Source organism: Mobula birostris, chromosome 21 (genome assembly GCF_030028105.1).
Source record: "Mobula birostris isolate sMobBir1 chromosome 21, sMobBir1.hap1, whole genome shotgun sequence".
In the NCBI taxonomy this organism is placed as follows: Eukaryota; Metazoa; Chordata; class Chondrichthyes; order Myliobatiformes; family Myliobatidae; genus Mobula; species Mobula birostris.
Genome location: NC_092390.1, coordinates 39,214,257 through 39,240,572, shown reverse-complemented (window position 1 = coordinate 39,240,572; position 26,316 = coordinate 39,214,257). Strand labels below are relative to the sequence as shown.

The 26,316-nt window shown below is 35.7% G+C and overlaps 1 protein-coding gene across 2 annotated transcripts in view; it reads left to right on the top strand.

Moving 5' to 3' along the window:
• The window catches only part of btaf1 (BTAF1 RNA polymerase II, B-TFIID transcription factor-associated), an 81,359-nt gene that overhangs the window by 25,003 nt on the left and 30,040 nt on the right, over positions 1–26,316 (top strand). For both annotated transcript variants that reach the window (XM_072239350.1, XM_072239349.1), the window contains exons 6-19: positions 2,371–2,516; positions 6,221–6,350; positions 6,572–6,640; positions 8,752–8,841; positions 10,398–10,493; positions 12,063–12,239; positions 12,332–12,472; positions 17,692–17,816; positions 19,252–19,372; positions 19,486–19,590; positions 20,391–20,540; positions 23,405–23,547; positions 24,784–24,958; positions 25,467–25,670. In XM_072239350.1, the coding sequence (XP_072095451.1) occupies positions 2,371–2,516; positions 6,221–6,350; positions 6,572–6,640; positions 8,752–8,841; positions 10,398–10,493; positions 12,063–12,239; positions 12,332–12,472; positions 17,692–17,816; positions 19,252–19,372; positions 19,486–19,590; positions 20,391–20,540; positions 23,405–23,547; positions 24,784–24,958; positions 25,467–25,670 (1,872 nt within the window). The remainder of the gene's footprint in view (positions 1–2,370; positions 2,517–6,220; positions 6,351–6,571; positions 6,641–8,751; positions 8,842–10,397; positions 10,494–12,062; positions 12,240–12,331; positions 12,473–17,691; positions 17,817–19,251; positions 19,373–19,485; positions 19,591–20,390; positions 20,541–23,404; positions 23,548–24,783; positions 24,959–25,466; positions 25,671–26,316) is intronic.

Genomic DNA, 26,316 nt, shown 5'->3' with positions numbered 1-26,316 from the left:
CCTCCTATTTGACAGTACATTGGTTGCTCCATATGTGACTATTTTCTATTTCTCCTACTCAATATGATAGCACTTGTCCCTTGATATGTTCATCAAGAGAATGAATGCCACATTATTCCAGCATTCTGTTATAAATATTTATTAGCTTTTTCATGCTATGTACTCTGCACAAATGCAATTAGTATAATTATTTAATACTAAAAATCTTCCACAACTGGCAAATACATATCTACTTAATATCCTGCTGAGAGCAGGATACTTTTGCCTGCCTGCCCTCGTTACTGATTCAAGGTAAAATGTTTCAAAAATAAAATGGTGTCATTAAGTTTCGATTGGTCAATTGGTTCATCTAACTGTGGAATCATATTTTATAACTAGTTTGCTAAGAATGATTGGTCATCTTCTAGATATTTCCATTGCTGTAGTGGGAATAGAATTTATAAATGTTCTCAATGCAGTAAAAGTCCTATGTCCTATATTTTTGTGGTGTCCATTATCTGATCTTGAATTGCTCATTTAATTATACTTTTAAGAAGGAAACAATTGCCCGAAGTAATTTCTGTAATTAGATTTAAAGATGGATGAAAATTAACATAGAAGAAGTTTGAGAAATTGAAGAACACCAGTAGTGTTTCCAATATTGTTTCCTAACAACAATTATCTTTTGAAGTGTGCATTTTGAAAACTCTCAGTTTGCTTTTGATAACTACTAATAAATCCAGAAGTTTGGTGCCAACACATTTGGTTTGTAGCCTCATTTCTATCCAGAACTTTCACCAAATGGTTTCTGATGATATTGAATTTAATTGTGGACATACACAAGTATCTAGTTACTGAGTTTTCATTGGTCACGGCCACTTCAACTTCCACCTTTTTCCAATTTTGGAAACCATTATTATGTGGCATGTTGGACTACCTTAAATTATAATCTCCTGTTTTTTGGATATTATTCTACTTCTACAAAAGGCTTAGTCCAGTAGAAGGAAAAAGAAACTGAAGATAGAAAGATAAGGATCCATACAAGACTAACTATCTTTTGGATCCTTGCTTTTCTACCTTCTATTGTTAGATTCCCAATGGAATATAGAAACATGGAAAATAGGTATAGTTTGAACAATTAAAATACTGCAGTATCAGTATTGAATAACTTGAGTATGATTTTTTTTTAATGGGGCATTCCAAAAAAAATAAGAATTTTGTATTTTCAGTTTTAGTTTTCAACTTTTTAGTTAGGTATATGACCTTCACATCATCAGTAGTTATATTGTGCAAGGTTTGTGCTAGTGCCTATATGAGCTGTTATTAGGAAGTAGTTGTGGGTAGTTTAAGGCAACATTTCCTTTTCTTGAGGAAGACTTGGTGATGGTGTCTAGTGTCTCTGTACTCTTGGCTGAGATTTCACATAGTCTGTGCACAGGTGTACAAAAATATAGGTTACTTATTCCGTCCTTATTCTGTGCTATTGCTTTTGGGTTGAAGAAGGAATTTGGATTCTGCTATTTTACATTTTGGAGACAGTTTTACTGCAATAGAATAAATTTGAATTAGTTAGGATATTGGCAAGTAAACCAGATATGGAATTGAAGTTCTATAAATCATAAAATAAAACATTGTATTTGTTGTTGTTTAATCCAAAAAGAAGTAACTTTTGGAAGTTCCTGGAATGCACCTACTGGACAAAATCTAATCGATTTGCTAGAAGTTTATAATGTTAAAGGAATGTAAATGGTCAACTACTTTCTTATTTTTTTAAACTTTCTGGAAAGTTACGGAAAAATTGCAGACATGAAATCTCTGTTCATTCATAATTAGATTTTGCATATGGATTTGAGAGGGCTTTTTATTCCACTCTCTGATTGTTTAGCAAGAAAACTATCCTCTTGCTCAAAAAACCTGCAGGTAGCTTATATTGTTGTATAGTAGTCATGAGGCAAGAAATTCTGTTGATAATTATTCTCTTTAGCTCTAATACTGCCAAGTGTACTTACCACCTGCTCTCACAGGAAGAAAAACTGAGACTTTATAGGCTGTGTGACTTAACTGCATGTCAGTGTGCCACTTAGATTTCTGCAACCATTTTCAATCCGTGTTATAATTTGTGTGGTTTTAATACCAGATTGTTTTTCTTTGGCCATGTGTAGGGAAATCAGAGTGTATGCTGAAATCAGAATTTTATTGTCCTGGCAATATATCCTTTGATTTATATTTTATTGGGGGGGGGGAGAATAACTATTAATTTGACATTTTAACGACACCAGACTAAAAATAGCTTGTTGTGCAATGTTATATAGGATGCTTTGTTTGACAGCACTGTATACATTGTGATTTTGACTATCATGCTGGTTAACATGTTTCTCCTGCTGCTTGCAGCTTGTTCAGGCTGCTGATCTAATAGAAGCTGAATTTCAACCCGGAATGAGCAGTAGGCAGAAAAATAAAGCAAAGAGGATGGCTAAGCTGTTTGCTAAGCAACGATCCAGAGATACCACAGAAGGAAATGCAAACAATGAAAAATGGTATGTACACGACTTGCTTATGTTTTAAATTGTGCTGAATAATACTAAAAGTTAATAATAAATGGAAAAGCCATAGATTGATTCTATAGTATGACATTGTAGTTCAAGATTTAATTTTGTGATATTTGCACTGACAAAATTCCATTGTAGAATTCTCAATTTTTAGCAATACGTTTTTGTTCATTATAGAAACTAGAGCACACTTTCAAGTAGTGGAGCTCTGTTTCATTATGGAAAGCACATTACTCACCAATTCTTATGTTGTTGGAAATTTCCTGCTTTATAATGTAAGGTATTCCACTTGAACCATGCACACTAGTTATCTGAACACATTTTTCTGACACACTTTTAGGTGTTCTTTTATTTAAACCCACAGCTTTAGAAAGTATATTGTACTACTGTTTGTTACAACTGCAGTTTGATTTGGGAGGGGGAGGCATTCTTAAATTACTCAATTAATGTGGAAAAACCTAATGGGAGATTTCATTAAATGGGAAACTTAATTCAAAAATAAGAAAAATTGAACCAATATCTGTGTTTCACTTAATTAAAATCAAAAATTTATATGAAGAATAAAGATTCAGATGGGTTTAATTTCATCTTGCTAATGTTAGAAACTGTTCTGAAGCTAGATGCGGGGGTGGGGAGAATAGCCAGAATTACCCAATCGGTGAAAGTCAAAATTAACTTGTGACTTTTTTTGCATTGGTTCCAGCTGTAAAGAACGTGGGCACCTAATTTGTAAGAGGTCTGAATTACAGTTGACTTTTTTCAGCAGCTAAATCATTCAAATAGACTGCCAAAAGTCAGTGTCAGAATTTGTACAAAGAATGGCCATGAGAGTATGAAAGATTGTTCAGGAGCCATTATAAACATGTGATACCTTCTGGCAAAGAAGAGGAAGGATATTTGGAGAGGACCAATTTGAAGTGTTTGTAAAGCTCTGCCATCTGATGTAAAATGGTAATAGTTCAGCTATACAGTAGAACTTTAAGATTTTTTTAGTGTTCACTATGATACAATTATTGTGAAGAGACAAATTTCTGTTGTACAAGAGCAGATGTGTCAATATTGGATTGGAAGCAATTCAGTAGCAGTAGATTAGGAAGAAAACCAGAAGGTAAATGTGTTTATACATGGTCTAATTGAGCAATTGGATGTGTATTTTAAGTACTGCAAGTGGGCAAAATTATATTTGGTAAAAAGCTAGATGATGAGAATTCATTTTAACTGACTTTTTAATTACAAGGGAGTAGTCACTGTTGGTCCTTGCGGACTAAAATACCTTGCTTACAATTGAATCGCTCATTATTCAAATTTAATTACTATATTTCTTTGATAACTAAGAAAAGATGTCTTGTTTTATAACCAGATTGCAATTTATTTATACCTGGAATATTGAGAAGCATTCAAAAGCTTATTAAAATGAAATGAATGGTTTGAAAGGAAAGTAAATGAACTCTTTTGCTTTTAAAAGCAATCTCCTAAAATAATGGTTTTAAGTTATTTCAATAAATAAACAGATGGAACCTTCCTTTCTTTCTCACACCTACCCTAGAGTAATTGCTGGGAAATGCCAGCAAGCTGGTGAGCAGAATAGCTGATGAGATTCCATTGTTTAAAAAAAACATCAATTTTGCATATAAATAAACACATGCTAAAGTCCCAAATTTGCTTACATTTACAAATGCTTGCTGTTTATAGACTGATGACATTTTGAAGAACTGCTAGAATTTAGTCCAGAGTTGTCATTTCAATCCAGTGTGACTTTTCTAGGAAGAATTAGAGCTAAGCAATTTGATAAATGAAAAGAAAGTAGAAGGGGAGAAAAATGGAAAGGTCTCTGAAAGGATAAATTGCAGGAAAGGTTGAGTGACTGAAGGGACAACAGGGCAGAGTAAGAGAGTAGTAATAGGAAAAGAAACCTTAAGACCATAAGATATAGGAGCAGAATTAGGCCATTTGGCCCATCAAGTCTGCTCCACCATTTCATCATGGCTAGTCCAACTTTTCTCTCCGACCCTATCTCCTGCTTTCTCCTTATCCCTTCATGCCCTGAACAGTCAAGAACCTGTCAATCTCTGCCTTAAGTATATATGAAGACTTGGCCTCCACAGCTGCCTGAGGCAAAGAATTCTACTGATTCACCACTCTGTGGCTGAAGTAATTCCTCCTCATCTCCGTTCTAAAAGGATGCCCCTCTATTTTGAGAGTGTGTCCTCTGGTCTTAGTCTCTCCCACCATAGGAAACATCCTCTCCATATCCACTCTTATCAAGGCTGATATTAATGAAAGATGATTAATTAACTGAACTTAAGTCAAATATGGAGTGAATGAAATGAAACAAATAAATTGAAAATCCACATAAACTGATGAATGCAAAAGGTTGCAGAGTATCCAAGCTGAAGATGGAAGTGCTTTTTTTTTTTGAACTTGTCTTTTTTTTTTGGGAAAGAGAAAGCCAGAAGGTGCAGAGGTTGGATTTGGGAGTGCAGAGGAGAACCTAAGGAATAGGCATCCAGATATGCAGTCATACTTGTGAACTAAATGGGGTGCTCTGTAAAGTGTTTGCCCTTGAATTGTAGAGGCTCTTGTGCAAATTGTTTTTTCATCGAGCAAGTTTGAGGTTTTGAGTTGTGGAAAGTGAAAATGTTAAAAATAAAATAGATGGGGCATCTTCTGCAGCAGCATGGAAAGGTGCTTTCCATCACATGTTAGCCTTGCATATTGATGACTTCAATAGATTTTTAAAACCAGAATTTTTTTTTATCCCACCTAATTCTGTTCTGTTCATTGATTGTCCCTGTAAGTGGATGCATTATTCTTTATGTATGAGTTTTTTTCAACTGATTATATTTGTAGACTTGCCATAACTTGTATAGATTGCACATTTCATTTTCTTTGTTGGATTTTAGAATTGTATCCAGTAATACATTTAAACTTGTGTAATATTGCAGGAATTTTGCAATGTTGATATTTGTACAATAAAGTCAAATACAGCCAAAATCATTTTAAGAATGGCAAGACTGAAGCCACTTAACCACTTTTCATAATTCAGAAATTTTAGTTATTAGACTCCATGAGTTAAATTTTGATACTGATGTGGGATTAAACTACCTCATTGATTCCAATGTAGGAACAGAGATCTTCATGTTGAATGAAATTGGTAACTGGTGTATTATTGTCATATGTATAGTGAAAAGCTTTGTTTTTCATGTCATCTATACAGATCCTCTCCTTATTTTTTTACCCTCCTGTCCAACCCTTCAAAACAGGCTCACAGCAGTTTGCCCTCTGATACTTAAATGTACTGTATACGTGCTACATTCTGGAACCAACATTAGCACCTATAGTGCCTAATTAAAGCATTATGCTGATTCAGTTAATACCACATATCAATTCAATATTGTATTTCAGAATTTTCATTAATAATTATGCAAGTATTAGTTCCTGGTGTTAAACAGTTAGACCCATAGCTACAGCTTTATGAACCCATCTACTCAACATTTCCAAATCTATATTCAAACAATAGGTTGGTCCATGGGTACATCATATTTTGTGAAACAGTAGAAAAAAAAGATACCGTATTGCTGGAAATGCTACCGTTTGCTTTAATTAAACAATTGCATGCCAAATTAACAAATATACCTAACTGAAATGAAAAAAATTCAACCATAAGAGCTTTGCCAATCTTTATTTTACAGCAATGATAATGTTGACATGGAGCCAGAAGAAAAACGCAGAAAACTTGCAAACGTTGTTATTGAACAAGCAGCAACTGAATCTAAAGTGTTGATTGACAATGTTCTTGACAATTCTTCCTCATTTGATGAGGTGAGATGAAAATTTATGATCTTTAGAATTATGTGTAGTGATTCAACACTGGATACATTTTTCTAATTTGGTATTTCTGATTTATAATGCTAGAAAAAAAAGGAAGGTTTTAAAACCCCCTTATTTGCTTACATAATATATTGTTAAGATAGTTTACAATGATTGATTAATGATTTGCCAATCATGATAAATGTGTATTAACAAATAATGTTCCCACTCAGTTAAATGAATGGCCATTGGAAAGTTTTTGTGAAGAACTCTGCAACGATCTCTTCAACCCTTCATGGGAGGTAAGATAATTGTGATAGTCTTGTAGATTTATTCACAACTGTACTAGTTTATTTGTATAATATCACTTTAAACTCAAATCAGAACTATTATTCTAATTTACCATCAAATAGTGCATTACATTTTTCTTGTTAGTTACAGGAAGTAATACCAGCAGGATCATAAATAATAAATTCCCAGTGAAGCAGGTGCAGCAGCCAAAAATGGGTTGAAAAAATGCTGTTTACATGCTTGTGTACCTCGTGAGATATTAAGATTGTGCAATATTAGTTAAGTACAGATGGCCCTGTTTATTACAGCTAACACTAGTATGCTATGTTAAGTTTCTCAAATATTATATTTTGAAATTGATGTCCAATTGGACTTAAGAATGGATAATGCAGGAAATTATGATTGCCAGATTTTTAGATCTAGGTTTTCTTTTTGTAGGTGGTCCTTGTAAAACTTGAACTACTTAACATGCTTTTCTATCATGTTCCACTCCTTTCAGTAGATAAACACAAACAAGTCATTGATGTATATGGAGTATGGAATTAATTGATCTATGTTAAAAGTGGGAACTTCCAACTGTATTCATGAAGTTAAAATGTGATTTTTAAAGATGAATTTTAAAGCCTTATTATTTAACTAAAATTTTAAGTACATAGTTTGTGAAATTATAGATTTTTTAAAATAATGTCACTTCATGTAAAAATATTAGGATGAAGATTTTTGAGCATATTCAGCTTTGGAGTGTAAATGCCCAGCTCCATTCTTTCACTATAATTCAGGTACTTTGTGTCATAACAAAATGACTCACGCAGCTAAAATCATTCACTGTGTCCAAGAACATTTTAAAAAGCCAAAGTTATAATCTTTTCTCCATTTTGGAATAATTTTCATTGGGTTCCAGAGATTGCAGAACAGCTCTTTGTGTTTAACTGCTACCTAGTTATGTTAGAAGTCTGTACGTAGTCTGTTCCAACAGCATTAAAGTTCAAAGTTCAATCCTGAGATTCTTTTTCTGCGGGCATACTTAGCAAATCTATAGAACAACAACTGTAAACGTCAGGAACTGTTTACTGTAAACAAACTATGCAAATACAGATATAAATAAATAGTAATAAGTAACGAGCATGAAGTAACAATATAATAGAGTTCTTGAATGAGTATAGCTATCCCCTTTTGTTCAAGAGCCTGATGGCTGAGGGGCAGTATGTGTTCTTGAACCTGGTGGTGCGACTCTTGAAGCACCTATAACACCTTCTGAGGGCAGCAGTGAGAAAAGGGCATGGCCTGGGTGGTGAAGATCTTTTGATACTTGTGCTTTTCTACGGCGACATTTCATGTTGATGTACTCAATGTTTGGGAGGGTTTTACCCGTGAGGTACTGGGCCAAATCGACTACCTTTTGTAGGATTTTCCACTCGGGTGTAGGTGTTCCCAGTGCAGCCAGTCAGCATGCTTTCCACCACGCATCTACAGAAGTCTGCCAAGGTTTTCAATGACATGCCAGACCTCTGCAGACTCCTGAGGAAGTAGCGGTGCTGTTGTGCTTTCTTCACGATAATACTTGTATGATGGGTCCAGGACAGGTCCTCTAAAATAGTGACACCCAGGAATTTAAAGTTACTGACCCTCTCCACCTCTGATCCTCTGATGATGACTGGGTCATGGACCTCTGGTTTCCCTCTCCTGAAGTCTCCTTGGTCTTATTGACATTGAGTGAGAAGTTGTTGTTATTATACCACTCAGCCAAGTTTTCAATCTCTCTCCTGAATGCTGTTTCATCACCCTCTTTGATACAGCCCTCAACCGTGGTGTCATCAGCAAGCTTGTATATGGTGTTGAGTTTTACCTAGACACACATTAATAGATATAAAGCGAGTAGAGCAGGGGGTTAAGTACACAGCTCTGTGCTGCTCTTGTGCTGATGGAGATTATGGAGGAGATGTTTTGACTGGGGTCTACAAGTGAGGAAATCCAGGTTCCAATTGTACAAGAGAGTATTGAGACCCAGTTCTTCGAGTTTACTACTTAGTTTTGAGGGAGTTATTACTCATCATTAATATGTGCAATAAATTGAAAAATGAATCATTGGATTGTGATGCATCTGTTTACTTTTTAATATCAGGTTCGTCATGGTGCAGGAACTGGGCTGAGAGAGATTTTGAAGGCACATGGGAAAAGTGGAGGTAAAATTGGAGACAGCACTTTAGAAGAGGTAAGAAATGGGGAGCAAAAAAATGGGAAGGAACTTAGCAAGTCAAGTAGCATCCATGGAGGAAAAATTGTCAATGTTTCAGGTCAAATAACTGTATCAGGCTCCCAGTGATGCTGCTCATCTTGAGTTCCTTCAGCAGCTTGTTTTTATTTCTAAATTCCAGCATTTGCATTTTCTTGTTTCTCAGTATGGATATACTTTGCACATTTTATTAATTTTAAATTTTTTGTTAGGCCATGATTTTGAAGTTTGTATATGCAATTATATAACTTAAGGCTTTTTGTGTCATGTGCTCCTAACACAAAATACTATGTAGTATGAGGTGGGGAAATGATCGTGTGGTAGTACTTGAGCAAATGCAAGATTACTATTTGAGCCTATCGTTTAAATAAAACAAAATACCATAAAAAAAGATTATTCATCATTATGTCAGTAGCATTTTGGGGGATTTTGCTTTCTGCAAACTGCTTATGTTAATTATCTTTTTAACAGCAGCTGACATTATAGATGTAATGTAACATAATTAAAATTGAGCTTTAATGTGACCATTCAAAATGTGTGGGTTATAATACGCAAGGTTGTGCTCAAGTCATCTAATGCTGGTAGTTTTATATTACTACCCAATTTCAAGGGTACAGTTGTTATGTACCATAGTAGAAAAGATGTTTTAGAATATGCTGCAGAAGAAAGATTTTTTTTAAATTAGCAGTAGAGATGAGGGTAGCTTAAGAATATAAGGGTTGACGTAAAACCATTATCTAAATGAATAAAAAATATTCTAGAAGTGAACCTTTAAATTATGGAATTCTAGTGTAACATTAGGGACATAAAACTATTGAAATTGGCAGTAATTATGACTAATAACCTAAAATATTACTGAAAGAACTGCAGAGCATTTATTTTTCTCTCAAGATTGTTAATGTCTGGTTAAATTAGGATTTCCTCTGCTTATCTCTTGCCTTCTCTACATCTGTATTGTTTATTGCTTTGGTTCTTTCTCATATTTCTGCCACTATTCTTGGTGGATGGTTGTGATTAGTAAATTATTAAAAGATTTTAATGTTAAAATGTGGTTACCATTATTAGCATTTCTGAGAGCTTTGGCTGTTGGAAAACTTGATTTTTGCTTTTAAATTGTGGAATATATTTTAAAAGATCTTCTTTCTTGTAACTAACTTTAAAGCTACTGAAATATCACAAGTGTCTGACTGGTTCACTAATAGTATCAAAGTAATAAAAGCTGGTGCATGATTGCATTAAATTGCTGCCAGTAGCTCAAGAAAGTTCTGTCTGATTCTAGGAAAGCCAAAACAAAATTATCATATTATTATGGTGGCATATTTGGAAATATTGGTGAATAAATCTTAACTGTAGTATCAAGAATTTTTTTTTCTATTAATAATGCTAGACTTGTGATGTTTAAAAAAACTATTTATACAGTCCTGTTCAGGCCTTGAGGTATACCATACAGCTTTTTACCAGTCTTGCTGCTCATCTATGGAATAGTATTTTGTTGCTTCTCTGTGAAACGGTATTTTTAATACGTATTTTTTCAGATCGAACAACAGCACCAGGAATGGCTTGAGGACTTGGCTATCCGTCTTCTTTGTGTGTTTGCACTGGATAGATTTGGAGATTTTGTATCTGATGAAGTAGGTGCAATATAATTTTAGAGGTAAAGAATGAATATATATCAAAGTAACTTCTCCTATGGTTATTTTCCATTGGTATTCTAAAAGAGTTGAGTAATGTGGCATCTATTTTTTTAAGTAGTTGCTAAGGTAGCTATTTATTAGTCAGATCTGATTAAAAGGCATCATGTTCAGATTAAGGAGCATTGATTGTAGCAAATGTTGTGTAAATACTGCCCATGCAAAGTTATCATTCGCCAAGAAACAACAGATTGTACACCAGGATAAAATTATAAACAGTATATTTCGCAATTTTTCAATTTACTCAAACAGTTAACCGGAAAAGAAAAAATTAAATAAAAGGGCCTATACTGTTAAACCAACCCAATACTCACATAAACGTTGAAACTTATCTGGAGTGGTCGGGTGTATCACTTTACTCACGTGCTGAACCCATGTTCTCCATGAAAGACACCAGTCACAGTTCAAACTTCCCCAAGGATCATCTTGAACAAAAACTGGCTAACTCAAGAGTATTAGCACTTCCTCCTTTGAACCATTCATCTGCACAAAGTACTTCTTACAATGGGGTCCCTCCTTCGAACGGCTTACGGCAGGCATCTTCCCTTGTGGCCTGCTCCACAGCTCCCGCCAAAAGACACCAAACCAGACTACTGTCCTTCTGAAATCTGATCCTGCCCAGCCCTCAATTGTTCCATGGCATCCCACTGGGCAGAAGGTTACAACACATACAAGACAACTTCGATTGGCTGACACAACATTCCTAAGTTGGACAACATGGCTAAAGCCAAAACACTGTTACTAGCAGGACATACTGCTTTTGCAGAAAACTACTAAGATAAAAATACCTCACAGTATAGCAGTAGAAATCTTAACTAAGGCATTACACATAGCTGCTGCCTGATCTGCTGAGTTCCTCCAGCATTTTTCATGTATTTAATTTCCAGCATCTGTGGAAAGAGATGTCAATTTTTTTTGCATCTGCAATCCTTTCTCAGAACAATTGTTAGGATATTGGTTAATAAATTAGTATACAAAACCTGAATTAATAATCTGCTGACTTGAGTTAAAATTTTGAGTTGGGTCTGGAATAAAGATCTGTCATCAGCGTTTGTGGTGTTCATGTCCTAAAAACCCATTCAGTTCACTAGTGTCTGTTAGGGAAAGAATATTTAACTTCTGCTGGCAATGGCCTAAAATATGGCTATGGCTATGTGGCTGAATCTTAAGTGGCCACTGATATCATCCAGCAAGCCACTTGGTTCAGGGTAATAAATGCTAACTTTGAAAATGATCCCTACGCATCATTCAGTGTCATGAATGAATCTAAAAGAGCAAGAAAAAAAGGTTAAAGGAAAGGAATTTGACCAGAAAAGGATCTATTCCCTTTTTGATCAAGGAAATCAGATGACAAAATTTAGGACAATAATATCTATTTTCCTGGTCATGTCCTAGGGCTTAATCGTCTCTTTGTTTGCATTAGCAATGAATGAGATGGATACAAATGGGCAGGTAATATGGTGACAAAGAATTTCTGCAACATGTAAGAAGTAATATTTTCATCTATAGGTTGTGGCACCTGTTCGGGAAACCTGTGCTCAAACACTTGGAGTTGTGTTGAAGTACATGAATGAGAGAGGTGTGCATGGAACAGTGGTTGTCTTATTAAAGTTGTTGGCACAAGAACAGTGGGAAGTCAGACACGGTGGACTTCTGGGAATCAAATATGCTTTGGCAATCCGGCAGGTAAGTTGCAATATTCTTTAACTACATAACATTTGCAGTAATTGAGAAGTTTTTACTCGTGCAGTAATAAAATTATTTGTAATTTGCTCTAGGACTTGATTGATACATTGCTACCAAAAGTACTTCCCACTATAATTGACGGCCTGCAGGACCTGGATGATGATGTTCGTGCCGTAGCAGCAGCTGCACTTGTACCAGTTGTGGAAAATCTTGTACATCTTCAGGCATCTGAGGTTAGTTCCAAATCTTTCAAGTGTGAAGTGAATATTAAGATAGGAACAGCCAAGGATCTCATTTATTAGTTTTTTTAAAGCAAAATGAAGTAAAATAACTTCTTAAAAATGTTCAGATCTAGTTTAGGTTATGGCATCTAGAGGAACTGCCAACCTGGTGCATTTTTAATCTTCTTTCATTACATGCAAGCTTTGATTGTGAGGATCTAAAGGGGGGAAAAAAGTAACCACGGGTGCTTTAAAATATAGTTGTCTTTGAAAAGTCAACATTATTCCAATTGATTTAACTCAGTCAAGTTTCTGTGTTCTTCATTGGCTATTACTTCAGAAAGATATTCTGCAATTAATGTGCTGTACTACTTACCCATCATGAAGTGATGTGGGTGGTTGAATCTACCCATAAAGAGATTAGATCTATCAAATAAGTGTATCTGTCAATATAGTAACTTTTCTTCAGAAACTTACTTTCATTTGTCCTATTTTAGTCATGTGCCTTTTACTTTTTTATGTTCTTGTTATGAAAACTGCTTCTGTTAACATTATTTTGTAATTCGACCTTCCTGCTGTGGTGGTACTTAACTTACTTGTAACTAGTAGCTGTTGAAATTTTATCTTGCAAGAAGCCATGGTTTATTGCAAATCATTGAATATTTACTATATAGGAAGCCATTCAACCTAACGAGTGTGTGTCAGCTATAGAGCAACTCTCTCTGGTTCTATCTACCAACTCTTCCAAAATGGCTTTGTAATTTTTTTCTTCACTGTATATTTAGCCATTTCTCTCGAATTCCACAATGGAGCAAACCTCTATCACATGTTCACAAGTTACTTTCTAGATTCCAACCCCTCACTCAGGTGAATTTCCTCTTGTCATTCTTAATTCTGGTGCCACTTACTTCACACTTGTAACCTCTAGTCTTTGGCCCTTCACCAAAGGGATCAGCCTGTCAATTCATTTTACCCAGAACCCCTCATCATTTTGTATACTTCCAATCAAATTTTCCTCAAAAATAGTTTCATTTTTTTCAGGAAGGTGAGAGGCAAAGCAAGAAGAGAAATTAGAAAAATACTAACTGCTATAAATGGGCACCATAAACATAGCTGAGCAACAATAAGTGGTGAACTACAGAGAAATGTTTATATAAAAAAAAAATTTAAATTTTAGGGCCTTGTAGCTGAATGTTAAATTAATCACTCAAACTGAATTGAACAGAGATGATCTCATTGCAACTATGAAAACATAGTTGCAGGGTGTGTGAATGAGAACAGAATATTCCAGGGTAATTGAAATTTGGAAAGGACAGACAAAATTTAGCGGTGCATCACCAATATATGGGAGGCAATTCATACAGTAGTAACAAATTACCTTGACATGTCAGTTCATAGAATTAGTTTGGTTGCGATGAGGAGGAGCAACTAGCAGAAAACATGTTGGGAGTTATTTATAGGCCACCAAATAATGGAAGTAATGTTGAGTGAGTCAGAAAAATGGAAATCAGAGATCTATTTAATGGAATAATACTGTAATTATGCCTGGATATACACTGGACAAATCAAATTTGCTTTATTAAAGTAGAAGGTGATTTTGTGAAATTAATTTGAGGCAGTTTCCAACAAGGAAAAGGGTTATTCTTGGTCCCATTTTGTGCAATGAAAAGTAGTTGATTGCCAATGGGACCTTTGGAATGAGTAACCATAATATGATTAAGTTTTTAAATTGATCTATATAACTTTCAAATCCAATGTAGAACTAGGGTCTCAATTCCAAACAAAGAAAACTGAAGGTTTGAGTGGAGAGTTGGGAATAGTTGATTGGAAGAATGCACAGGCAAGCAATGGTGAAGATTTAAAGAAACAATGCACAAATAGCAAAAATAAATTAATGCATGAAAGCCCAGAAGGGAAAGAGGCTGACCAGAGAAATTAAAGATAATATTAAATCAAAAAAGAAGGTTTACAAGGTTGCCAAGAAATAGCAGTGACCCTGAGGGTGGGGAGCATCTGAGAACTCGTAGGGAGAATTATAAAATTGATAAAGACTCGTTCAAGTCTTTTTTTTATAGATTCGTTAAAAAGGAAAAAGCTAAGGAGGGGAAATGTGGGCACATTAGAGACAGGCAAATTTATAATGAGGAAGAAAGAAATGGAGGAATTAAACATTAATTCTACATCCTGCTTCCTGCCAGATGTATTAGGGAATTGAATACGATTAGGAATGAGGCACTGAAGAAACTAAGTAGCATCTACTATCTGTTAAAATAGTCTAGAGAAGCTGATGACCTTGAAAGCTGATCATTCTTAAAGGCATTGAAATCTACTTTGCAATGTTCTCAAAGAAGTGGCTTTAGACATAGCGGGCACTCTTGTTATAATCCAAGTTTCTGTACATACTGAAATTTTCCCTGTAGATTGAAAATTGAAAACGTGACCCCACTATATAATAAAGGAGGGAGAGCAAAAAACAGCAAAGTGCCAACCTGTTAGCTTAACGTCAGTGGTCATAAAAATGGTGTAGAACGCAAAGGATTTAATAGGAACTTGAAAAGAATAACAGAATTGCAGTGTCAACATGCATTTATGAAAGGAAAATCACGTTAACTAGTCTGGTCAGATTCTTAAAGAACAGTAGAATAAATAAGGTAATGCAAGTGGACATCGTGTATTCTGGTTTCCAGAAGGCTTTTAGAAAGATACCATACAGGAGGTTGATTAACAAGGTTGCATCACATGGAAATTGAGAATAATGGATAGACATGGACTGAGAATTGATTATTGGAAGAAATAAAATCGTAGGGTAAATGGATCCTCCTTGGGTGGCAGACTTTGATTAGTGTGGTACCAAAGGTATTGATGCTTGTGCCCGGCTGTTCATAATTGTTTTCAATGATTTTGCTAAGGAGACTAAATATCTTGCTTCCAAGTTTAGTGACACAACTAAACTAAGTAGGATTATGAATATGAAGTGAGGTATAAGGCTTGAAGTAGATATTCACAAGCTGTGTGACTGGGCAAGAACATGGATGATGGCGTATAGTGTAGAAAAATGTCATTCACTTTGCTTCAAATAATAAAAACATTGGTGAAATGATGAGAGTGGGTCATTTTAATGTTTAAAGGTATATACTTTTAGGTGTGCTTGATCTGAGGTCAGTGAAGGCCAACATGCAGGTACAATAAACCTTCAGGAGTGAAAATGGAATTGGCCTTTGTTGTTAGAGAGTTTGACTACAGAAATAAGAATTTTTTTGTCCAATCCTGCCAAAGGGTTTCAGCCCAAAGCATTGACTATACTCTTTTCTGTAGATGCTGCCTGGCCTGCTGAGTTCCTCCAGCATTTTGTGTGTGTTGCAAAAACTTTTTATTTTTATTTTTGCAATTGCAGAAGTCCCTAAGCCATTGTTCTGGTCTCCTTACCCCAGAAAGAATGTACTTCGATGTAGGGAACATAATGAAACATTTAGAGGGCCAAGGATTTGCCATATAAAAAGAGATTGAGGAGACCTGGACTGTATTCTGTTGAGTTTAGCAGAATGAAATTTCATTGAAAGTTAGAAATGTTTTATGGAGCTTGAAAGACTAAATACTGGGTGGCCCTAGTTTACCTAACTGAGGAAAAACTAAGTAAGAATAGATGCTGGGCTATAAAATGGAACTGAATATCATCTGCATTACTGACTTGATTACCCCTTCCCCTTAGCCATCACCATCTTTTGTCTCAATTTGTTATATAATGCTGTAAGACTTGTTTGCAAGGAATGGCTGAATTATGAGCTGCAATAATTCATAATAACTATAGATTTTGAAATTTTTAAAATCCTGAATTCCAGAGATGTGGACAAATATTTCCATGAACCAACCACACGACGCCTGACAAGATTTGTGAAATTTCATCCTCCAAGTACCAGTTAAAACCACAAGTACGATGTTGTAGATCTGGCGTATTACACCCTATGTGACATCTTTTACTTTGTCAAGTGGCACATGACTCAAGCCATTTCATTCATTGCTACTTTCTATACAACAAAATGTGTTTTGGATTGTTGTGGTTGTAAAGAACTATATTTACATGGATATATAATTAGTAAACCGTGCAACCTTCTTTGAATAGTACTTGCTAAATAGTAACATGTTTGGAAGAGAAAACTACTTTTCATTTTCATCAGTCATAAGTATCTGTTAGCCTATCCAGTGTTTAGACCTCAGGCTGTCTAGAATGGCGCATAAACCTGTAAGCTAACAACTTGGAGACAATGGTATTTTTGAATTAAGATTCATCTACTCTACATAAGCATCATTATGTATCTTCATATGAAGGCTGTGAATTACACAATAAATTGTTAGCAGAATAAAGCAAGTTTTAAAAAGAATTGGCTGAGTTAAAGTCTATTAATTGATGTATTCTTTGACAGAGGCCCTTGCCATTTAGCATCCCGTCCTCTTTTCCCAACTTGCAGAGTTGAACAATTTTTGCTATCTGAGTACCTGCAGGCTTTAAAGCTGAATTTGTGGTTTTATTTTTCCTTTTGGATTTGTACATCCTTTTTATATAATACCTCCTTTCTGCAAGTTTACCAATTTTTCACAAACTGAGACATTTTAACTTTTGGTATCTTTCATGGATATTTTTAATTTCAGCAAGTATAGTACACATGGAATTTGAGAGCAGTTCCATTTAATTTAACAGCTTATTTCTCAGCGAGAATTTTTGCCTACTAAGAAATACACTATTTGATCATATTCAGAAAAAAATGTGTTGCAGAAGATTGATCATAAGCTTTCTTTTTCCTCTTAAAGATACTTTAATGAGACAAGGGCCTCATATCTCTAATTAGTGCTAATATACAGTAGGCTGCCTATCTAATTAAACACATTTTAATCAGAGTGGGCTTTCTTTATCTTAGTGTCTCTTGTCAGTATATGTGCATACATGAACATCAAAAGATTTAAGCTGAAGCTTTTTCTTTAGCTGCACCTTCTACCATGCAATTTAGTCGCTTGTAATATTACTTTAAGCAATACATTATCACCATAACACATCCAGGTGCCTTCTGAATTTGGCAATGCAAGGTGCATGCCGCCCAGCTATTCACAGAGTATGTGTGATTCTGTTAACTTTCCTGATGCGTATATTTGTTTTATGATTTCCTCACCAACTCCTGCTAACATTGGATCATGATTTGCCATTTCCTTTGCTCACTTTTTTGTTCTCATTTTTCTAGGTGCCATTTATTGTCAATACTTTATGGGATGCTCTTCTAGACTTGGATGATCTTACAGCTTCTACTAATAGCATTATGACTCTACTTGCTTCACTATTGACATATCGTCAAATTCAACAGTATAGGTGACTGTTTAAGAGATCTTAATGGCTTTAGTAGAATAATCTTGAAGTATCTTGTGAAAAGGGACCTTTGGGTTAGATGTGCTGTTTAAAATTTGATTCTTTTAGTTTTGATTTATTTCTTGTTTACCATTTATTGTTCATGTTTACAATATTCTGACTTTGACAAAAAGAATTACAGCATGTTATTTTTAAAATCAGACATTTCAGCCCAGTGTGCATTCTCAAATTTTAAGCTTAATCTAATTCTATTTTGCTTTTACAACATTGATTTGGTATCTTTTTTTTTCCCTATGATTATTTACTTTCTGCTTAAGAGCTATTATAACTTCTGCATTTAAAAGGAATTTTTGATCAGACATTTCATATCCTGATGACTTCAGCGATTAAATAAACCCTCTGACTGTGAAGAAGATACTAAAATAATATGATAGGAATAAAACTATTTTGTTGTGAGAGGATTCTGAAGAGTAATTAGAGCTATCTTAATCATGCGAGTATCACTGAAAGATACAGTTAATGTATTTAATAATTTTGGAATAACCTTACTTTTTTATGACAAAAATCTTTGGGAGTCCGAGTTCAAGAATTGTCATGGGCCAAATCATAAATATGAACTTTAGTCTCTCCAGGACACGGTAGAATAATGGAATATCAAACATTTCATATTTATACAGTACTGTGCAAAAGTACTAGGGTGCCTTGCCTTTGCATAGTACTGTACTAATTTTATGTATTGGACTGTACTGCTACTGCAAAAAAAACAAATTTCATGACGTGAGTGATGATTAACCTGATTCTGATATGGGTCTCTGTTATGGATAGAGCTGGGGGGGAGGGAGAGGGGAAGGAGGAGAATGTCTCTCTGGTGCTTTCTGTAATGATCAATAAACAAATTGTTTGGATTCAAATGGCCTTGCATGGTGTCTCAGGGCTGGGTGTGTCAGCACCCGTACTACCTGCCTGCCCCACCCCCCACCCTTGCCACTCCTTCTCTGCCACCTGTCCCACTATATATATAATATATATATATATATATATATATATATATATATATACACACACACACCCCACTAAAACTTTCGCACAATACTGTAGCTTTAGGGATATCTTTTATAATTTAAAAATACAAATTCTGCATCAAGCATTCACAGTTCTTTAATAAGACTAGATGATGAGGTTCTGTAGGATGTCTAGGCACATGTATTCATAAATCCATGGAGGTAGAAGAGCATGTTGAGATCATACAGTTGAGCCATTCTAAAATAGAGGTATGGACCACAAAAAGAGCATGCACTGGATTGGCTAAACAAACTGTTTTGTGCCATAACAGGTTAATTATTACATTATATGTGCTCCCATTACAAGCTCAATATTGTATCTGTTTAAGTACATTTTTTCTTTACTCTTGTATAACACTACACATTTTTATTAACAGTATCCAGCAGTCGCTTACAGTTTTGGTGCCTCGTGTTTGGCCGTTCTTACGCCATACTATTTCTTCTGTTCGGAAAGCAGCTTTGGAAACTTTATTCACTCTTCTGTCTACACAAGACCAAGTATGTATGATGTACTGTGCAACTGTTTATCTGTTTGCATTGATTTTACAAATACTTTCAGAGTGTGGATATTTTTACACAGTATATTTGCAATGTAATTATTTTCTTTTCAGTCCTGTGTAATGTGGTTAACGCCAATTCTACAAGATATGTTAAGACATATATATCAATCTTGTATCTTGGAAAGTAATCAAGAAATTTTGGAACTTATTCAAAAGGTAACTTTTCCTTGTATTTAATTATATCATAATGCAGAAAATTTAATAAATGGTATTTAAATTAATTGTTTTAAATGATTCTGTTATTGAATCTTTTGCATTTGATTTAGTTATTTCATTTCATTCTTTGCTAATTGTAGAATCAATTAGCCATTTAGAGTGTGCTTGATTAGGTAAAATATTTGAGGTGTTACAAAGTTTTAACAGCAGTTTATTTCCAATTGTATTTTTGTTTAAATCTAGGGATTCCATGTGCGGAGTAAACTCCCCAGGAGCAGCAAATAGTTCAGGGAGTGCATTGAAATGCTATTTATTAGTTTTATTTATGCTTGTGTCAGTTTAATATTAGTTTGCTATTGCAAAAACATGCAAGAACTGTATAAATGTGGTATAGGGTACTGTCTGCCCCATCCATTTACACAGTGTTCCATTTGTCTTCATAGTGCAGGTGTAATGGATTTTAACATCTCCCTTCAGTCCTCCTACCAATTACTTTAATCAATGTCCCTTGCTTTTTTTTTAATCTTTAAGCTGTTGGAAATGCAATACTTCCTACTTAACCAAGCCCCGACAATTTTTTTAAAATTTCATTTAGGTCTTTCTTCAGCCTTCTCTATTCTAGAGGAAGCAAGCCTGTTCTGCCTTTACGCTTAGCTTAAAGTTCTCCTGCCCTCACAAATCCTTTTAAATTCTGTGTACCTTCTTCAGTGTATGATTAGAAATAAAATTATGACAAAAATGTAAATTAATCTCCATATATTTAATGCATCAATAAAGCATTATTTTCCTCTTGTATTTAGGTGTGGTTGGAATTGTTGAATAAAGCCCCTCTTCAATATGTGGTTGCTGCTGCTTGTCCTTGGATGGGAGCTTGGTTATGTTTAATGATGCAGCCTTCTCATTTGCCAATTGATTCAAATATGCTGCTAGAGGTTAAAGCCAAATCAAAGGTACTTTTTCTTGGTATTAGATGACGTTGATTTCCCATACTTTGAGTGCACTGCGCGTGTGTACATTAGGAAACTGAGCTTCATGTCATTCATCCCTTCCCTGAACATGTCATGAGTCTTATCCTAAAATATCTACAGATGAAGATTCTCTGTCAGCCGTTCCCTACTACACAAAACCATTTCCAACAACCCGCCACAAAGCTCGTCAGCATCGATCCTTGCATTATCCCTCACATCCAGTTCAGAGTTATGCACATAAGAGATACCGCCAGAGCTGTATCTGCAAAATTTGAGAAGGAGAAACTAAATTCCAATGTGTCAATATTTCAGTGGAATGAAGGAAATTACAATGGCATGAGAGGGGAACTGGCCAAAGTTGACTGGAAAGGGACACTAGCAGGAAGGACAGCAGAGCAGCAATGGCTGGAGTTTCTGTGAGAAATGAGGGAAGTGCAAGACATATATTCCAAACAAGAAATTTTCAAATGGGAGAAGGACACTACCGTGGCTGACAAGTGAAGTTCGAGCCAAAGTAAAAGCAAAAGAGGGCATACAAGGAAGCCAAAGCTAGTGGGATGATGGAGGATTGGGAAGCTTTTAAAAATTTGCAGAAGGAAACTAAGAAAGTAATTAGGAAGGAAAAGAGGAATTATGAAAGGAAGCTGGCGACTAATATCAAAGAAGATACTAAAAGCTTTTTTAAGTATATAAAGGGTAAAAGAGAGTTGAGGGTAGATATAGGACCAATAGAAAATGACACTGAAGATATTGTAATGAGAGACACAGATGGCAGAGGACTGAATGAGTATTTTGCATCAGTCTTCACAGTGGAAGACATCTGCAGTATACTTGACATTCAGGAGTGTCAGGGAAGTGAAGTATGTCCAGTGAAAGTTACAACTGAGAAGGTGCTCAGGAAGCTTAATTCTCTGAGGGTGGATAAATCTCCTGGACCTGAGAGAATGCACCCTCGGGTTCTGAAGGAAGTAGCTGGAGAGATTGCGGCGGCATTAACAATGATCTTTCAAGAATCGGTAGATTCTGGCATTGCACTGGATGTCTGGGAAATTGCAAATGTTATTCCAGTATTTAAGAAGGGTGGGAGGCAGCAGAAAGAAAACTATAGACCTGTTAGCCTGACATCAGTGGTTGGGAAGTTGTTAGAATTGATTGTTAGGGATGAGATTACGGAGTACCTGGAGGCAAGTGACAAGATAGGCCAAAGCCAGCATAGTTTCCTGAAAGGAAAATCCTGCCTGACTAACCTACTACAGGGTAGACAAAGGAGATGCAGTAGATGTGGTGTATTTGGGTTTTCAGAAGGCCTTTGACAAGGTGCCGCACTTGGAGGCTGCTTATGAGTCTATGGGATGTTGAGGCTCTGTAAGGCACTTGAAAGACCACACCTGGAGTATTGTGTGCAGTTTTGGGCTCCTTAGTTTAGAAAGGATACACTGACATTGAAGAGGGTTCAGAGTAGATCCACAAGAATGATTCCAGGAATGAAAGGGTTACTGTATGCGGAACGTCTGGGAGCTCTTGGGCTGTATTCCCTGGAGTTTAGGAGAATGAGGGGTGTTCTCATGGAAGCATTCCGAATGTTAAAAGGCCTGAACAGATTAGATATGGCAAAGTTATTTCCCATGTTAGGGGAGTCTAGAACAAGAGGGCATGACTTCAGAATTGAAGGACGTCTGTTTAGAACAGAGATGCGGAGAAATTACTTTAATCAGAGTGTGGTAAATCTGTGGAATTTGTTGCCACGAGTGTCTGTGGAGGCCAAGTCATTGGGTGCATTTAAGGCAGAGATAGATAGGTTATTGATTAGCCAGGGCATCAAGGGGTATGGAAAAAGGCAGGGGAGTGGGAATGACTGGAAGAATTGGATCAGCCCATGATTGAATGGCAGAATAGACTTAATGGGCAGAATGACCTGCTTCTGCTCCTATATCTTATGCTCTAAAACTATTGTCAAGTTAATGGTGGCAGTGATAAAACCCTTGATACACTTAACCAGAATGTCTAGGTCACGCACATACACAACCCAGTGATTACAACAGACTGAGCCTCATGGGTATGACTCCAAAGAAGAAAAATCACCGAATGGTGAAGAACAACTAGAATTGGAGGATGGAGATGCAGGGAGTGAGGAAGGCCTTTTCGCATGAAGTTGGATGGGAAGCTATGATATTAAAAGAACATTTTGTAATGATGTTTTAAACTTGTGTCGTGAGAAAATAATTTTTCACTTGAGCAACCAATAAAAGTGAATGAAGGGGATCTCATTGAAACTTATCAAATGTTGAAAGACCTGGATGGAGTGGATGTGGAGGGAATGTTTCCTATAGGGGGGGAATCTAGGACCAGAGGACATTACCTCAGAATAGAGGTACATCCATTTAGAATGGCGATGAGGAGGAATTTCTTCAGCCAGAGGCGGTGAATCTCTGGAATTCATTTCCACAGGTGGATGTGGAGGCCAGGTCATTGAGTGTATTTAAGACTGAGTTTGATTGATTCTTGATACGTCAGGGCTTGAAAGGTTATAGTGAGAAGGCAGGAGAATGGAATTGAGAGAGAAATGGATTAGCCATGATGAAATGCTGGAGCAGACTTGAATAGCCTAATTCTAGTCCAGTACCTTACGGTTTACTTATAGTCCCATTTCCTTACAGTCCAGGTATGAGTAGGTTGAACAGGTTTGAACTGAAATTAATGCATTATTGAACAGGAAGGTGCCTACGAATTGATCAATAATTCATCCATTTCTTTGGTAGGAATATAGTTATAATTATCAAATTTGAAATATTTATGATACAACTCATCCAGACCAGCTGTATATAACCATTCCTATTTTGATTTAGGAAAAATCTTGTACTAAGCACCGACAAGGGCAAGCTCCAACAAAAGAAGTGAGGCAAGAATATGTTGCTGGTTTGGACACCATTAATGAGGATCAAGCTACCAGAGATTATGTAGTAACGCGAACACGCCTAAAGGCAGCCAGGTACGATAACTCATTTTAAAATAATTTGTACTGAGGTTCACAAAATTGCTTCCGTTTTATATGTACACATGCACACAATATATATCAAGAATATGAGATGAAGAGTCCTTGAAAATGAGTTCAGAGGTTGTTGGAACATTTCAATGATGGGGCAAGTGAAGTTGAGTGAAGTGAAGATATCCACTTTGGTTAAGTGCCTGATGGTTGAGGGGTAATGATAGGTCATGAATCTAATGGTGAGAGTCCCTAATGGTGGTTGCTTCTTCCCCGTGACAATTTTTTGTGTAAATATGTTCAATGGTGGGGAGTGTTTTACCCATGGTGGACTGGGCTGTATTCACTACTTTCTGCAGGATTTTCCATTCAAGACCATTGGTATTTCCTTACCAGGTTGTGATCCATCTGGTCAATATGCTCTCCACTACACCATGCCAAATCTTCACAAACTTCTAATGAAGTAGAAGCGCTTCCATGCTTTCCTTGTAATTTGCACTTGTGTGCTGGGCCCAGAACTGGTCCTCCAAAATGATAACACAGAGGAATTTAAAGTTGCTGAACCTCTCCACCTCTGATCCTCTGAGGACTGGCTTATGGACCTCTGGTTTCCTCCTGCTGAAGTCAATAATCAGCTACTTGGTCTTGCTGACATTGAGTAAGAGGTTGTTATGGCACCACTCGGCCATATTGAGGAAGAAATTGAGGGTCTTGCTTTGGATGTAATACTAACTTCATAGTTGTGCTAATCTGTTTATCGCTGCAAAGATTTAGCAAATTTGCATAATACTCATCTTTTCCTAAAATAAGAACAATCTGTACAGGTATCCCGCTAAGTCCTGATGCTCTGTCAACTTGTAGCAAATGTTGCAAGTGTCTGACAGTGGCTGGCAGAATGCAACCCTAAGTCTTGCATCTCGGCGCTGACCAGCTGCTCCTCTCCCCAAAGGCTTCCCTAATACTGGCCATCACAGACAGCTTCTGAACACTGAAGCTCTTGTTGCAATAAAGCACCCTTGACTCTGAGGAATTACACTCTTATTCTTTAGGTTTTGTGTTGATACTTCTGGATAACAGGTTAACTTCACTAAGTTAACAATATAATGATTACTTTAGTCATAGCTGAAGTGTGTTCAAAGTATGAGTTTCTTTGAACGTGTGATAATTTAACCCAAATTGTACTGTTTTACAGTTGTTCTACATCTAATTGAGATAGTAAACTTTATACCTTCTTGTTCAAAGGTTGCTAGGAGCACTCTGCTGTTCCATGTGTGAGCCAAGTGTCAATTCCATCAATCAAGAAGTGAAACCTGCTGAGTCTCTTGCTCAACTCTTGTTGTTCCATTTGAACTCCAAGTCTGCACTGCAGAGAATTGCTGTTGCATTAGTCATTTCTGAATGGGCTAACCTCAAAAAGGTATAGAGTTTATTAGAACTATTAATGATTTTAAATTGTTGTGATCTCTTCATTTGTTGCTTGACCAATTTTAAAAAGATGCTGAATTTTAAGCATACATCTTGAATGATGTGTGTTAACTTGTCTGTTTCACTGTATTTTTACCACACAGAATAATTCTGACAGCATTTTCATTTAATAATTTTGAAATTTTGTTTACTCTCACTCTTGGGTTTTAACTAACTATGCTCATTTGTGTATCAAGTGTTTTATATTGTGTCTGTTTACTAAAGTTCAGAAAATGTTATACATTCACAAAAAAAATTAAGAATTTGTTAGAATCATGTTTCATTTAGAACATGTCTTTTTATCTTTCTGAGGAACCTGGATACTTGATAGTTAATGTAATATTTAAACTGTCCAGCTCATTTATTCAGTATTTAAGCTGAAGCATTTTGCATATTGTACATTTTGTGAGCAATTTTAACTTTATGACAATGACTGAATCTAGGCTTTGATTTATTTCTAGGACTGTGTGGTTGTATCTAATGCTGTACAGCCACGATTGATGGCTATATTGTCTGAACATCTTTATTACGATGAGATAGCTATTCCATTTACACGAATGCAGAATGAATGTAAGCAACTGATTGCATCATTAGTTGAAGCCAACTGTGATGTCAGGAGCAGTGTGAACAACAGTGTCTTTACCATAGATCAAGCAAATGAACTGGTAAGTTTGTTTAAACAGAGAAGCAGCAATGAGAAGTTGTGCGAACTAGACTGAAAGATATAATTGTCAAAGAATGCAGTTTTCCCTCTCCATCAAGCTTGTAAGTTTAATCTAAATAAATTCTGAGTATGATAGTTGTCCAACAGAGCTAATGTTTTTGTTTTATAAAAATGTAGCATTTAAAATTAAATATTGTTTTAGAATATTTAAGATATTTGTCATCTGCATATTGTCATGCTGCTTTTTCCATGTATCAAAATTTGTGAGCAATTGTATAAATTTTATCTAAAATGGAACTCTGCATTTTGTAAATTAAAGGAAAGATGCAAATTTTAGTAGTCAGGTTGGAGGCTCATACGTTAAAAGTGCACAGGAAAACCACATTTGCTTAACTAAAAACCTCCCTATATAAAACTGCCTGAGTAAGTAGATAGAAGCAGAGGGAAAAATTATACAATGACACTTTGAAATTCAAAGATATTTAATTTTTTTTGGCCAAACCTGACTTACAGTGCATTAAGAATATTCAAAAGGAAGTATTGTAAATGCCAGAGCACTAAAGTAAAGTTAAGAATTTTAACAGTTTTTGTATAAAGTTAATGCTCGTTCTCTTTAGTGTAAAATATAAATTAATGCTCTTGATTCT